General features: G+C 40.1%; 1 protein-coding gene across 7 annotated transcripts in view; it reads left to right on the forward strand.

Moving 5' to 3' along the window:
• tnk2b (tyrosine kinase, non-receptor, 2b) overlaps positions 1-15,119 on the forward strand; it is a 244,856-nt gene that overhangs the window by 164,273 nt on the left and 65,464 nt on the right. For all 7 annotated transcript variants that reach the window (XM_060834691.1, XM_060834692.1, XM_060834696.1 and 4 more), the window contains 3 exons: positions 8,232-8,441; positions 11,055-11,207; positions 12,031-12,308. In XM_060834691.1, the coding sequence (XP_060690674.1) occupies positions 8,232-8,441; positions 11,055-11,207; positions 12,031-12,308 (641 nt within the window). The remainder of the gene's footprint in view (positions 1-8,231; positions 8,442-11,054; positions 11,208-12,030; positions 12,309-15,119) is intronic.

Genomic DNA, 15,119 nt, shown 5'->3' on the forward strand with positions numbered 1-15,119 from the left:
AGTAAGGTCTTTAGTAACGTTCCACCTGGGAGGCTGCTTTGGAAGGTTAGGTCACATGGAATTCTGGGAGAACTGGCAGTTTCGATATACAATTAGCTTGATGGTAGGAAGCAGAAAGTAATTGTGGAAAGATCCTTGTCAAGCTGGAGCTATGTGACTGGTGCTGAGCTCATTCCTATTTGTTGTCTATATCAATGTTTTGGATGAGAATGTATGGGGCATGATTAGCAATTTTGCTGATGATACTGATATAGGCGACATTGTGGACAATGAATAAGGTTATCAGAAATTAGAGTAGAACATTGATCAGCGGGGGAAGTGGGTCGAGAAATGACAAATGGAGTTTAATATTAAGTGTGAGGTGTTGCATTTTGGAAAGTCAAATCAAGGTAGGGCTTTAAGGAATGGATCAGAGAGATGTTGGGATTCAGGTGCATGGTTCTCTGAAAGTGGAGTCACTGGTAGACAGTGTAGTGGAGAAGATTTGGCGCACTCGCCTTCATCAGTTGGGGCATTAAGTGCAGAAGTTGGGAAATTACATTGCAGTAATACAAGATGTTGGTGAGGCCACAATTGACGTAATGTGTTCAATTTTGATCACCTTGCTATAGGAAGGATGTTATTAAACTGGAAAGAGTGCACAAGAAATTTACAAGGATATTGCAAGGACTTGAGGAATTGAGTTATAGAGAGAGGTTGGACAAGCTGTGACTTCAGAGTGTAGGAGACTGAGGGGGGATCTTGAATGAGATCATTTGAGGAATGGATAGAGTGAATGCATTTGGTCTTTTTTCCAAGGTTGGGGAATTGAGGACTAGAGGGCATCATTTTAAGGTAAGAGGAGAAAGAATAAAACGGAGCCGGAGGGGCAACTTTTTTTACACAGATGGTGGTACACATATGGAATGAGCTGCCAGTGCAAGTGGTTGAGGTGGGAACATTAACAACATTTAAAAGACATTTGGACAAATACATCGATAGAAAGCTTTAGAAGGTTAAGGGCCAAGTACAGAGAAATGGGGTTAGCATGGATGGATATTTTGGTCGGCATGGACCAGTTTGGGCCTGTCTCCATGCTGTAGGACTCCATGGTTCTATGTTGGCTGCCTTCCTGAGGCAGTGAGAAGTCAATGGATGGGAGGTTGACTTGCATAATGGACTGGGCTGTTCACTCTCTGTAGTTTCTTATGGTCCTGGGCAAAACAGTTGCCATGCTAAATGATGAGTACATCTGGATAAAATAACTTCTGTGGTGCAACTTAAAAAAAAGTAAGTCTTGATTTCTGAACAGTGACCTCCAGTTTTAGATTCTTCCACAAAAGGAAACATCTTTTGTAGATGTACCCTGTGAAGACCCCTCAGAATCTTGTATGACTGAATCAAGTCATCTCTTACTCTTCTAAGCTTCAGCAGATACAAGCCTTTCCAACTTTTCTTTGTAAGACAACTCACCTGTTCCAGGTTGTAGTCTACTATAAACCTTTTCTGGACACGCCCATTGCATTTAACACCCTTCCTTAAATAAAGTGATGAGTACACCAGATGTGGATTCACTAATGCCCTGCATAATGAGGCACAATTTGCTGATTAGTGTAATCAATTCATTTTATGTGGAAAAAAATGTTTGATTTCCTTTCCTAATTACTTGCTGTATTTGCATACGAGTCTTTTGCTGTTACTGCATGAGGATACCCAGCTTTCTCTGCATCTTAGATCTGTGTGAGGTCTCATCATGTAGTTAATGTGCTTTGTGCTATTACAGTCAACTTAACAACTTTACACATTACACACCATCTGCCAGATCTTTGCCTGTTCGGGTAATTATCAATTCTATCAAAGTGTCCTTATTTACTCTTCACAACTTTATTTTCTTGCATATATTTGTCTCCTTAGCCAAATTTACCAAACATAGTTCGTCCCTTGATTCAAGTCGTTTATATAAATTGTAAAAAGGTGAAGCCCCAGCGCAAATCCCTATTGCATCACATCTTGCCAATCATAAAATGACCCATTTATGCCAATTCTATTTGCTGTTAGCTAGCCAATCTTGTATCCATGCCAATGCAGCATAAGCCTTTATTTTCCTCCATAAGCTATGATATGTCACCTATTCAGATGCCTCCTGGTTGGCATGGATGAGTTGGACTCAAGAGTCTGTTTCTGTGTTGTACATCTCTATGACACAAAGATTGGTGGAGTAGCAGAAAACATAAGGGACTGTCAGAGAATACAGGAGGATATAGATAGACTGGAGAGTTGGGCGGAAAAGTGGCAGATGGCTTTCAATCCAGACAAATATGAGGTGATGCATTTAGGCAAGTCTAATTCTAGAGCAAATTATACAATGAATGGAAGAGCTTTGGGAAAAGTTGATGGGCAGAAAGATCTGGGAGTGCAGGTCCATTGTACCCTGAAGGTTGCTGCACAGGTGGATAGAGTGGTCAAGAAGACATATAGCATGTTTGCTTTCGTTGGATGGGGTATTGAGTATAAGAGCTGGCAAGTCATGTTAAAATTGTACAAGACATTGGTTCGGCTGCATTTAGAATACTGTGTACAGTTGTGGTCGCCACATTACCAAAAGGATGTGGACGCTTTGGGGAGGGTGCAGAGAAGGTTTATGAGGATGTTGCCTGGTATGGAAGGCGCTAGCTATGAAGAGATGTTGAGTAGGTTAGGTTTATTTTCACTAGAAAAAAGAAGATTGAGGGGGGACCTGATTGAAGTTTACAAAATCATGAAGAGTATAAACAGGGTGGATAGAGACAAGCTTTTTCCCCAGGGTGAAGGATTCAATAACAAGAGGTTATGCTTTCAAAGTGAGAGGTGGAAAGTTTAAGGGGGATACATGTGGCCAGTACTTCACACAGAGGGTGGTGGGCATTTGGAACGTGTTGCCAGCAGAGGTGATGGAGGCAGGCACGGTAGATTCATTTAAGATGCGACTGGATAAATGCATGAATAGTTGGGGAGTAGAGGGATACAGATGCTTAGGAATTGACTGACCGGTTTAGACAGTACATTTGGATCAGCTCAGGCTTGGAGGGCTGAAGGGCCTATTCCTGGGTTGTAAATTTTCTTTGTTCTTTGTTCCTTGATTCTCTGACTTTTGTAATTAGCTGAGAACCACTTTCCTGGTGATTATAATTTTCTTCACATCCTCCCACCTTTCTGTATCCTGATTTACATCTATTTCTAGGATGTTATTTGTAATCTCATTGCATAATACCAGTTCATTTTTATTTCAAAATATACTTTCTTCATATACATACATAGTCACAATAGCAGTGTGGTTCTGTACAGTAGCACGTGAAGAAATAAATAAACATTGCAGTTTGATTCTATCTATCAAACAAACTAAAAGCATTTCTTTTTTGTTCAGCACAGGTTTGGCCAGGGATGAATCACTGATCCCAGAGCCAGACCTGACCCGGTTTGATATGACCAGCTGGGATTTTGTAGTCCACTGTCAGCAGTGAAATTGGTCACCAATTTCTAATTTTCTCCCTCTCACCTTCCTTCTGTTTGTAGGTGAGGTTGATGATGCCTTTCCTCACAGATTTGCACGTGCTTACCTGCCAGAAGCATACTGTTGTACATCTCCAGCAGGTCCTGACCAATCAAGTCCCACAGAGCTGATACAAGTCAGCTGGTAAGCTGTTGCTTCCGGGAGTTTTGTTTTTTCCTAAGGGCTTGAGGCCCTTGTTCAGCTCATCTCGAGATAACAACTAGTCCATCCTCTTCTGTGTGCTGCCACCCTAGACCTCCACGATAGAGGACAGGAATGACTAAAAGGCTACTCTGTCTGTGGGCTTTGTGTCATACAATCTGGCATAAAAAGATGTACTGATCTTCAGACTGTCAGACTGAGATGACATTACCAAGCCACCTTCCTCCTCCAGGCTGCTGAGCGCAGAGCTTTTGTTGTGCATCATCTGGAAGAAGACCCGTGATCATATCTTGTCACACTCTATGGCGCGGACTCTGGACCAGAAGATTATCTTGGAAGCCTCTGAGGCAAAGATCGAGGCTTGCTGGTTCTTCACCTCAATGAGATCCTCAGTGACATCAACCCCTATCACCTGCAGCAGGAATAGATTGTACATGTTTTTCTGGAGTTCAGAAAGTTTGCTCCCTCTGCCCAGAGATGGACACAACTGTACATCGCTGGATCTGACTGAGAATGTGTTGGACACACACAGGAACTTGCTCCTTGATCAGATAGACCTATCTGACCGTCACCACATGTACCCATGCTGCACTCCGTCTGCTGGGGTTCTACTTGGCAACTTTAACCATTTCCAACAGGAATCTGGATGTGGAGTTCAGTTTGCTGTCAACTTCTCTTGATCATCTAGCAGCATTAATGATGCAGTTGAAATTTCCACCCAGAATGACTGGCACAGATGGTGTCAGCAGCAATGGGAGCTGTTGCAGGATGACCACTTGCTCAGTGTTTACCACCAGGACATTCACACAAATTAATCTTAACTGAGCATTTCTGTACATAATGTCTTCTATATGGAGATGCCTGCCCATCAATCCCTTAACCTTAGAGATGATGAAGTTGCTTCCTCGCAGCAAAATTTCCAGGGAGAGGAAGAGCAATTGTTTCCTCCTGAACAAATCCATGGCCCATTGGCCCATAAACAACCATTCCCTGTAGCTGCTGAGGTGCGGTATCCTGCACTTATGCAGGAACAGGAGGTCTGCTTTGATGTTAGCCCAGTAAGCCAATATGGAAATATATTGCAAACTAGATTTAATGCTACACATATTTATTCTGGAAATTTTAAAACCCATTTTCAGATTTCATAAAATTACCGTAGGCCCAGTGACTAAAACCGTGGGTGAATGTTGCTGGGGGAGTCCCTGCACCTCTGTAGTGTGGGCAGTTTTAGCACTGAGGAAGCTATTTTGTTTCTCCCTAGGGGCATTGCTCTGACCTGGTGTCACCAGGGCAAAGCTGAAGCCAGGAAAGTCCGGTTCTGAGTCTGACTAGGGCTGTCATGCTCTGAGCTTTATTCGAAGCGTTGCTGCTTCCGGTTTCCCAGAGCTGTGGTGTGATGTGATGGGTACCTTCAGCATTTTTGAATTGAATATGGAGTGCCCCCCCTCTGCTGTGGAGCTGTACCTCTTTTTTTTGTTGGATGTCATACCTTTGTAAATCTTCGGCGCCAGAGGAGCTGCTAGTGTGTCCATCATGCGGCTGCCTCTTTCAAGTTCTGGTGTACCCTACTCTGTTTAGCTCCAGGGAGATACTGTTCTAACAATACAGCCTGAAAGCATTCAATGAACTTATATCTCAGCTAGCTTTACTTCTTTTGTTGTCAAATTTGTTTTTCCTTGGTACCCAAGTCTAATTCGTTGATACAACCTGAACTGTAATCAAATCTCTGACAATGATTTTATGATATGCTTTGTTCAGAATTTGTCAGTTCTTAATTTAAAATCTTTTTCTCTCTCTCCTTATCCATCCCATCCCCCGTTTTCTGTCTCTTGCTGTGTGCCAGAAGTGCAAACAAACAGGAAATCCAGGATTAAGTAGCTTCTAAAATTACATGTGTACATTGCCGTTTTTGGCAGCAGTGGTTGATAGTGTAATCAGCAGCTCAAGGTCCTGGTAGCAATCAATCAACACATCACAGCTTCTCTGTGACAAAATATACACCCGCTTTTATCATTTGGGTGAGCACAAATCTCAGGAAATTCTTTGGCAAAGAACAGATTTAAATAAAGTGCCTCCTGTTCACTGCATTATTTTTAGCCAGTAGCCTTTTGATCCCCCTTTCTATAGTTAGATTAGTTAACATACAAGTTGCTCAGAGTATATTGGAAACGTAACCCTTCTGCGACATGGTTTGAGTGGATACCCAGTTACAGAAAAATAACATTAAGGATGAGTTCTAGTATTAAGCATTTTTTAAAAAGAAAATTGATGCTCACTCTTTTTTATTCTTTCATGGGATCTGAGAATCGCTAACAATGTCTGCACTTGTTGCTCATCGCTATTTACTCTTCGCAAGGCAGTGGTGAGTTGCTTTCTTGAACCACTACAGTTTATATGAATAAAAACAAAATATGGCAGTGCTTGAAATCTGTAATAAACACAGAATGCTGGAGATACTCCGTGGGTCTGAAGAGAAACAGAGACGATGTTTTGAGTTTGATATGATGTTATTCAGATGATTGCCAGCCCACCGAGTTTCTCCAGCAATTCTGTATTTGTTACAGAATGTGTAGTATAGGTATTCCCATTGTGTTATTCAGAAGGGAGTTCCAGGATTTTGACCCAGCAACTTGAAAGGTGCAGTGATTCAACATTGGTTGCTGTTCCACCAATCGATAATGCTTTTATGGTTATCATTAGATTCTTAATTCCAGATTTTCTTTGAATTTAAATCGCTTATTTCTGTCTATTGCATTCTGTTTCCACTGATAGTAGTTCCATGTTGTAGCCTCACCATATTGACACATATTTTTAAATATGCCTGATGCTATTCCTGACACATGCTCCTGAACTCTGCCTTGAATATGCATTGAATTCCTGGTTGAATGATAATGGTAAAGTAGGGGATATTCTAGGCACTGATATTACAGATTGTGGTTGGATACAATTCTGTGACCTTGTATGCCCAATTTAAGTTACTAGATGTATTTAAAATCTGTCCTATTTAGCACTGTGGTAGTGCCCTACTACACAATGAAGGGCATCCTGAATGTGAAGACTGGCAGAGAAATCCTTCTTTTCACAGACAACCTTTAACCTTTTACAAGTTTGTTCTTTCAATTGACGCACTTGGTTGTGTGAACTGAAACAACAACTGTGGTTCATAGACTATTCCACGGCATCCTTTAGTACATACTTTCTTCTGTTTCAAACAAAGATTGTCAAGCAAATAAAGCCGTAAACCCATTCGTTACCTCTCCTCAAAAGCTTTACCTTGCATTATTTTTAAGTGTTAATTGACATGTTGTAAATAATGGATGTACTACAGCATACTTCAAGGTTTGGATCATCTGTTCTAAGACGTTTCAAAGTAACCTTTCTGAAAACCAGAAATTGTCCAAATCCAACCATTTCTTCCAACTTCCTCTCTCGGTACTTTTGAGGATTATGTACTCCCAAAAAGCCTAAAATAGAAAGGAAATAAGTCTGGACATCATCGTGTGCAAGATACCAATGCTTCTAGAAATTAAAACATTGTATTATGTCCATGGTCAGCTATCTGTGTTGACTTTTAAAATCATTTTGAAAGAAAAACGTTGAAATTGTACTTACGTACTATCTTCTCTCAAAGATTATGCTACTCTTGAAGTTTGATATAATAGCTGAGGCAGAAACTAACTTGAAAGTGAATTAAAAACTCTAACATCTTCACAAAGAATTCCCTTCTGTTGTCAATTCTAATTCTCTGATAGTGTAAACATGTTGTCCTTCTCTGTTAATTTGCAGAGGTACTTTCTATTTTCGAAAATCTGGCAGACGAGAAGGGAGATCATCTTCTGGAAAAATATTATAATTAACAAACTGAAAATTAAAACTGAGTGGAAAATAAATCAATTCATCGTCATTTATTCATCATATATTGAAAGCAGGATCTAATAAATGCACCTTGCTATTGAAAGAGCCCTACCAGAACTCACCGTTGGGGGTGGCCCAAAAAAATGTGAGAGGACATAGATGTAAAGTGATGTGCAAGCAAAGCAATGGTGATGTGAGAAAATAGTTTTTCAAGCAGCGAGGAGGGAGGATAAGGAATGTTTTATTTGGAAATGCAATGGAGGGAGGTTTGATTGAGCCATTCAAGAGGGGATTGGATGATTATTTAGATAGAAATTGTAGGTAGGGATATGGGGTAAAGTAAAGAGATTGGCATAAGGTAATATGGCCAGTGTAGGCACGATAGACTGAATAGCCTCCTTCTGCTGTAACAACTCTGTGATTCTGTGGTACATCATGTTGACACAGAAAAGATAACTTTGCTATCTTTGTTTGAATTTACTGAGCACTTTAGTTCAGCAAAGTATTGACTTATTTTCTAGTTAGTCTGTTATCTTTTATTGCACATCTCTGGAGCAGATGGGACCTGAATCCAAACCTCTAAGTCCAGTGATAGGGACACTAACACTGCACTACATAAAGGTCCCTTAAATTTACTGAGGGCACTTTAATGCAAAATTGTGTCAGGTGGGCACTGTCTCTTCACAATTGTTTGTATATTTTTCAGGTGTTCAGTGGAAAACGTCCAGAATCTGAATTCCAGCCTCAAGCAGGAGCAACGTTTCGCAAGCTACCAACTCCTCCACCATCAGCTGAAGGAAACCAGACACTGACATGTTTGATCACCGAGAAAGATATAACCCTTCATGAGAAATTAGGTGATGGGTCCTTTGGAGTTGTGAGACGAGGTGAATGGCAGTCACCTTCTGGAAAAATTGTAAGTATAGGCTCACAGGGTGAGGAGCCTTGAAACTAGATTAATAGAAAAACAAACTTTACTGATTGAAACTCATATGGTCTAAATGATTGTCTGCCTATCATTGTGAAAATAAGTCTTCATGAAATGCTTTTGGGTTTTTTAAAATCGTGGGATGTGGATATCATCGGTTGGGCCTGCATTTATTGCCCACCCTAATTGTTCTTGCAAAGGTGTTGATGAGCTGCCGTCTTTGAACTGCTGCAGTCTATTTGACATTGGGAGATCCACAGTACTGTTGGAGAGTATGTTCCAGGATTTTGACAAAGGAAAACTGAAGGAATGGTGATATGTTTCCACATCAGGATTTTAAATGACTTGGAGGGGAACTTGCAACCAGTGGTATTTCCATGCATTTACTGCCCTTGCCTTTCTAAATGGGAGTGTTCATGGTTTTGGAAAGTACTCCCTAAGGAGTCACAAGAATGATCTATTCTAAACTTTACCGTGATGCCAGATCTGTGCCCATTTAAAGAAAATCTTTTTCCATCTACTTTACACCCCTGAAACCCTACTCTATTACCACCTCCTACTGTCATGATGCGATCAAGTTTATTTCTCCTTCTGAGATACTTAATTCTTCACTTCCAAATCCCTGCATCATTCGTTCATTCATCTTTGCAATGCTTTCCTTCTTTTCCATTGTTCTCCAAGACTTAAATCGTTCTTTGAAAAAAACAAAGTTTCCTTCTTGGTCATTCTCCAAGTGCTCATTGAGCCATTTATCATTGCCCACTAAGAGGCTCTATTTTACTTTCCCTTTCTCTCTTTTGATTTGTCATATGAAGCCACTGGGAAGTAATATTATCTATCTTTTTCCTATGCCATTCATCCTTCCCACCTCTAATTTCATGGAATCTACTAATAGATTTGTGCATCTCTTTCCAGAATGTCAATTTATTTGTGAGCAAGGCCTCTTCCACTCTCACCAAGGGGAATTAAATAATTGCACTGGCATCATGGACTTCGTGGAAACATGACAATTGAATGGTTGCATTTTGCCACTTATCGAAGTTTTGACACCTGGTATACTTTCTACATCAGCCCATTAAACTGCATAGTGGAACTGCATACCTGCTCATCCAATTCTGAATATACTTAAATAGGAATTAATATGTTACAACTATGGGTGTGAAGATGTGCCCAGTTGCTCAGACTGAAACTAATGGTCATTGCCATTGCCCCATTATATAACATAGTTGCTGATAAAACTAATAGGGAATTCAGGGCTAATTTCTTCACTTGATGAGTAATTGAGGTAAAAAGCATTGATGGATTTAGAGGGAAATGAGATAAGCACATGAGGAAATGGAAAATGGGGGTAGATAAGTTAGTGAATGGAAATTCATGTGAACCACAGACACTGATAGGAACCAGATTAGGAACCAGCCTAATGAATTTCCTTTGAACATCTGCAATTCCCAATGCTTTCTTTCTTAAACACATGGGAACCAAAACTGAACACAGTAGCTCCCAGTGTAGCTCGCTGTGGTCTGGCATTGTGATTCCAGACCCCTCCACTGCGATTGAGTGGCAATAAATGCTGGCTAAACCAGTGACGCCTACGTCACATAAATAATTAAAAACTCTCAGCAGAAGTTAACAAGGCTAAAAAAAAGCAACCAAAGTACAAGCCTTAATTGCTAGAGGGACAGAATTGAAAAGTAGGGAAGTTGTGCTAAACCTGTATCAAACCCTCATTAGCCTGCACTGAAGAGCACTGTATGTGTTTCTGGCTCCAGTATTATAAAAAGGACAGAGGTACCGGAAAAGGGTTCAGAGAAGGTTTTTAATGATGTCAGAACTATATGGGTATATATATCAGGAAAGACCAAAGCAGGCTGACGGGTGACCTAATTGAGGTGTGTAAATGCATGAGTGCATGACAAAAGGCTATCAGTATAATAAACATCAAAAAATGTAAAAGGAATATGAATGGTTAGTAGTGCTGCCTCACAGTGCTGAAGACCTGGGTTCGATTCCATCCTCTGGACACTCTCTGTACAGTTTGCATATATTCCCCATGTCTGCGTGGGCTTCCTCCATGTGCTCTGGTTTCCTGCCACAGTGCAACCATGCGCAAGTTAGGTGGATGGGTCACGCTAAATTTCCCATCGTGTTCAGGGATATGCAGGTTACATGGATTAGCCATGAGAAATGAAAGGTTACAGGGATAGGGTAGAGGCGATGGTTCTGGTTGGGATGCTCTTCAGAGGGATGGTGTAGATTTTATGGACTGAATGGCCTGTTTCTACGCTGTAGGGATTTTGATTCATTTATGGAACTTGGTATCTATACTGTGCGCGTGGAGGTAAGTGGTACAGATGCAGTGAAGGGAAAACTGGATAAGCATACAAGGGTGAAGGAAATAAAAGGTTATACTAGATTTAGATGAGAAAAAATGAGGAGCTTCGACTGGAACACAAACCTTGCTGTGGACTGGTTGGGCTGAATAGTGTGTTTCTGTACTGCGTATCTGACATGAAGTAATCCTGTGTAAATGAGGGTAGAGACTAGATTACATTTCATAAAGATAAAGATACTTGAAATGAATCTTTTATTACTTTTTGCCAGATAAATGTGGCTGTGAAGTGCTTGAAAACTGATGTGTTAAACCAACCTGAAGCTCTTGATGATTTTATACGGGAAGTCAATGCTATGCATTCTCTTGACCATCTCAACCTGATTCGCTTATATGGTGTTGTACTAACCCATCCTATGAAAATGGTAAGGAAAAATTTCTCATAAATCACGGTGGAACTGAGAATTATTTAGGCTTCAGTTCTGCTTCTTATCCTCTTCCCTGCAAGAATTTTTGTTCAAACTTGCTGCTGAATTATGTGTTGAATACTGCCCCTGCTACAAAATGTCTGTAGTCTTGTATGATATATGAATTGACAGCAACAGTATTATATCTGTAACAGCATGAAGCAGCTGCAATTTGTGCTCCCACTCATACTTCCCAACGTGTCTTAGCTGCAAGTTCCGCAGTGTAAGATTTCCAATTTCAACTTTTATGGTTTCGCAATGCCTGTTGCATTTAACTTGAAATAGTCTTATGTTGTGGTTTTTTGCCCATTGGGACTAACAAAATATGTTCACTGAATAGTCAATGTAAGACAGGAGCATTGATTCTTACTGTTAGCATTAGAATAAAAGATATTGGAAAATTTTAATCTCTGCTATTCTTAAGTACTCTAGTTTCATTAGAGTCAGGCAACTGTTAATTTTTCTCGAAATATTGGTTCTGCTTTCTCCCCACAGACCCTGCCAGACCTACTGAGTTTTGTTCGCGTCCCAAGCAAAGGGGAAATTCTTTTTTGTTTCAGATCTCCAACGTCTGCAATTTTTTGCTTTATGAACTTTGGTTCAGTCTGATTTTAACCTGGATTACTAAGTGTAATGTAATGACACTGCAACAGCAGTCTCTGTTCCTGAACATCGGGGGTTGAAATATTTCATATTTCATAAAGAGTGCACTTATTGTCAGACTGATGTCATGTTCTAAATTACTACATGAATTCCTTTAACAACATCTTTCTTTCTCCAGGTCACTGAACTGGCTCCACTTGGTTCCCTATTGGATCGTTTGAGGAAAAATCAAGGTTACTTTCTCATTTCTACATTATGCCAGTATGCAATACAGATAGCAAATGGCATGGCTTACCTTGAGTCCAAGCGCTTTATTCACCGTGACCTGGCAGCTAGAAATATCCTGCTGGCCTCAAATGAGTTAGTGAAAATTGGAGATTTTGGACTCATGAGAGCTCTTCCGCAGAATGATGATCATTATGTCATGCAGGAACATCGCAAGGTCCCCTTTGCTTGGTACGTATGGAAAGTTGCTTACAATAAATCATAGCATTCACGCAGAACTGGAACTTTCACAATTCCAACACACAGAAATGTGTAGATTCCCCACAAATCATGGAAGAACTTGCATCACCATTTACTTTCAAAATTTTGTTAACAGAAGATATATATAAATATATTTTATTTACATGTATAAAAATGTCAGTGTGATAAAATCTAGCTAAACTATTTATGATTTATGTTACATTTAAATGTTTGTGTGCATGTAGGGAAAGGTGGAATTTTTAAAAATGTATTCATTTTTAAAGAAATTGTGGACCTTATTACTCCTGGTAACTTCATATTTGACACAACTGGCTGGAAGTATTTAGCCAACCTTAAAGTACTCACGGTGTAGTGATTCCATGAGTTCGAGTTGTCCTGAGAAGACCGATTTGTGCCACTAAGGCTGATATGCAGTCTAATTGGGCCCCAGATTACCTGTCTTTTTTCAGGACAAAGCCCTTAGACTGCATCCTGAGTGGTTTTGGCCAGTCAGAAAGCGCCAGTGCAGCAAGCAGGCTGAGTTCAATGTGTAAAGCATGGACAAGATTGCTGCCAGAGTCTTGACCACCTTCCTGTGGCTCAATTAGAGGACAGCGCAAGACCTAAGTAAGTGGGAGGAGTCTCTGTGCCATGAGCTGAAGGTCCTGAGTAAACTGTGAACAAAATAAAAGCTGATTTTGATGAACGTAGTGGTTGAAGAGGGGAGATGGGAGAAGCATGGGTTGATGACTGAACCGAGAAAAGGCCAGGAGGGAGTACCTGCTGTCTGATGCTAGGGATTACCTTTCAGGATATGTATAGTGCGCTGCAGCGACATTTACTGTTCAGTGGTAATTTATTTCTAATCAAAACTACTTTACTAACAAGTAAATAATTTGCAGTGGATTATTTTCTATTGGTAAAATTTTAAAGAAAAATTAGCTTTTATGAAATACATTTATCAAGAGCACTAGTATTAATTTAGATGTTGCAAAATGCATCTACCAACTCTTCTTTTTAATCAACCTTTTCAGAGATATCATTGCAAACGTCAGCCACAGGGCGGATGCTGTACCCCAGCCTCTTACATCATCATTGTGCCACAAGAGCCCGGACAGTTCTGTTGTGTATAACTAGGTTAATGACAGCTTTGTAATTTGATGGAGCATTTAATCAACTGTGCTTTCAATATCCATATTAAAGAATTATTGAACCTGAAGCTCTACATTTATTAAATTTCCATTAAGTGTAATATGTACTGAATGTTTACTCAGTAATAATTTCTCTACAATATTGCAGTGAAGCACTTCAGTTGCATTTATTAGCGCTAATTTATTTGGGAGGAGTAAATGCTTCAAACTATCACATGTCTTTAAGTGATCATCAGGAATAATTTGTGTTTACATTGTGCCTTTTAACTGAATGCTTCACAGTAGTGTTATCAAACAGAATTTAATGACATGTTAGACAGGTGACCAAAAGCTTCATCAAATGATTTAAGGAGATCTTGATAAAGAGTAACATGTTGAGAAGGTAAAGGGAGGGAATTCCACAGCTCAGCATGCTAGCAGCTGAAAGCACACTTACCAGGGGTGGATTGATTCAAGTTGGGAATGTTCTGAGGTTAGAATGAGAAGTGGGCAGCTATTTCGGGTTGGTGATGATTTGCTGCCGATGATTAGTCACTGCCAGTTCGCCACCAGCGTTCTCCACTGGGGTCGTTTGACCTCTGGAGACTATTTGCCACCGGAAATATATATATCTATACTGATTTGTTTTCCCTCCCACCTGTTCTTTCATACTTCTCAGTCCCCTTTATTTATACAACTACATACTACATCTTGATTTAAAAAAAGGAGGTAAAATAAATATCATTTTATTGGTTTATATGTAAAAATGAGTTACAAACTTTAACCAGAAAAAGGAAATTTATTTTCCAATCTTTATAACGGCAGTAAAGTCTCACATTAATATTAAACAATGAAATTTCAGTTAATTTGATAGTTATGCGCTATTCCTCTAAGATATTCCAGTCTCTTTCGCATTCAAGAACAATTTTTTTTTATTCTAACATCTGCGTCTCGATACTTTTTGAGCTTTATTTGTGGTGGGTAATCCGCTATCAGCTGTTCCATATATAAATCACGCCCCTTTTGCACTTTCATTAACGTTCCAGTACATTTCCATATGGTTGGATGGTGAGCTCCGAGTTCAAAAGCAATTCTCTGATGAGCGGCTTCAGCACTAGAATTGGAAAAGCTTGTCATGTTTATATTGATGCTGAAAATGTTGCTGGAAAAGCGCAGCAGGTCAGGCAGCATCCAAGGAGCAGGAGAATCGATGTTTCGAGCATGAGTGTGATTATTTGTGCGATCTTCATTGTTTATTGTTGTCTCATAGACCGACCACATATCATGGGGAAACAAAGGTGCCCTTTGGCTACTGCCACGTCTATTGTAGAGTTGTTGCTGAAACAACGCAAACGCTACCTTAACCAACACAACGACAATTTTATATATTCAAAATATACAAATTACTTGCGGTGGCGAATCGTCTTCAGTGGCCAATGGGCGGTGGCTAAGCTTCCCGGTGGTCAAAGGGCAGTGGCTAATTGTCAGCGGCGAATCTGCTGTGGCAAATGGTCCCATCCCGGCTATTTCAGGCCTGAAGGAGATTACAAAGATATGAAAGGGTGAAGCCATAAATGGAATTGCAATTATGGATTAGTGTTTTAAAATCAAAGTTTCAGTGACTGTAAGTGATCAGGACTTGGTGTGGATTAGGGAATGGTCAGCAGCATTT

Source organism: Hemiscyllium ocellatum, chromosome 13 (assembly GCF_020745735.1).
Source record: "Hemiscyllium ocellatum isolate sHemOce1 chromosome 13, sHemOce1.pat.X.cur, whole genome shotgun sequence".
Classification (NCBI taxonomy): Eukaryota; Metazoa; Chordata; class Chondrichthyes; order Orectolobiformes; family Hemiscylliidae; genus Hemiscyllium; species Hemiscyllium ocellatum.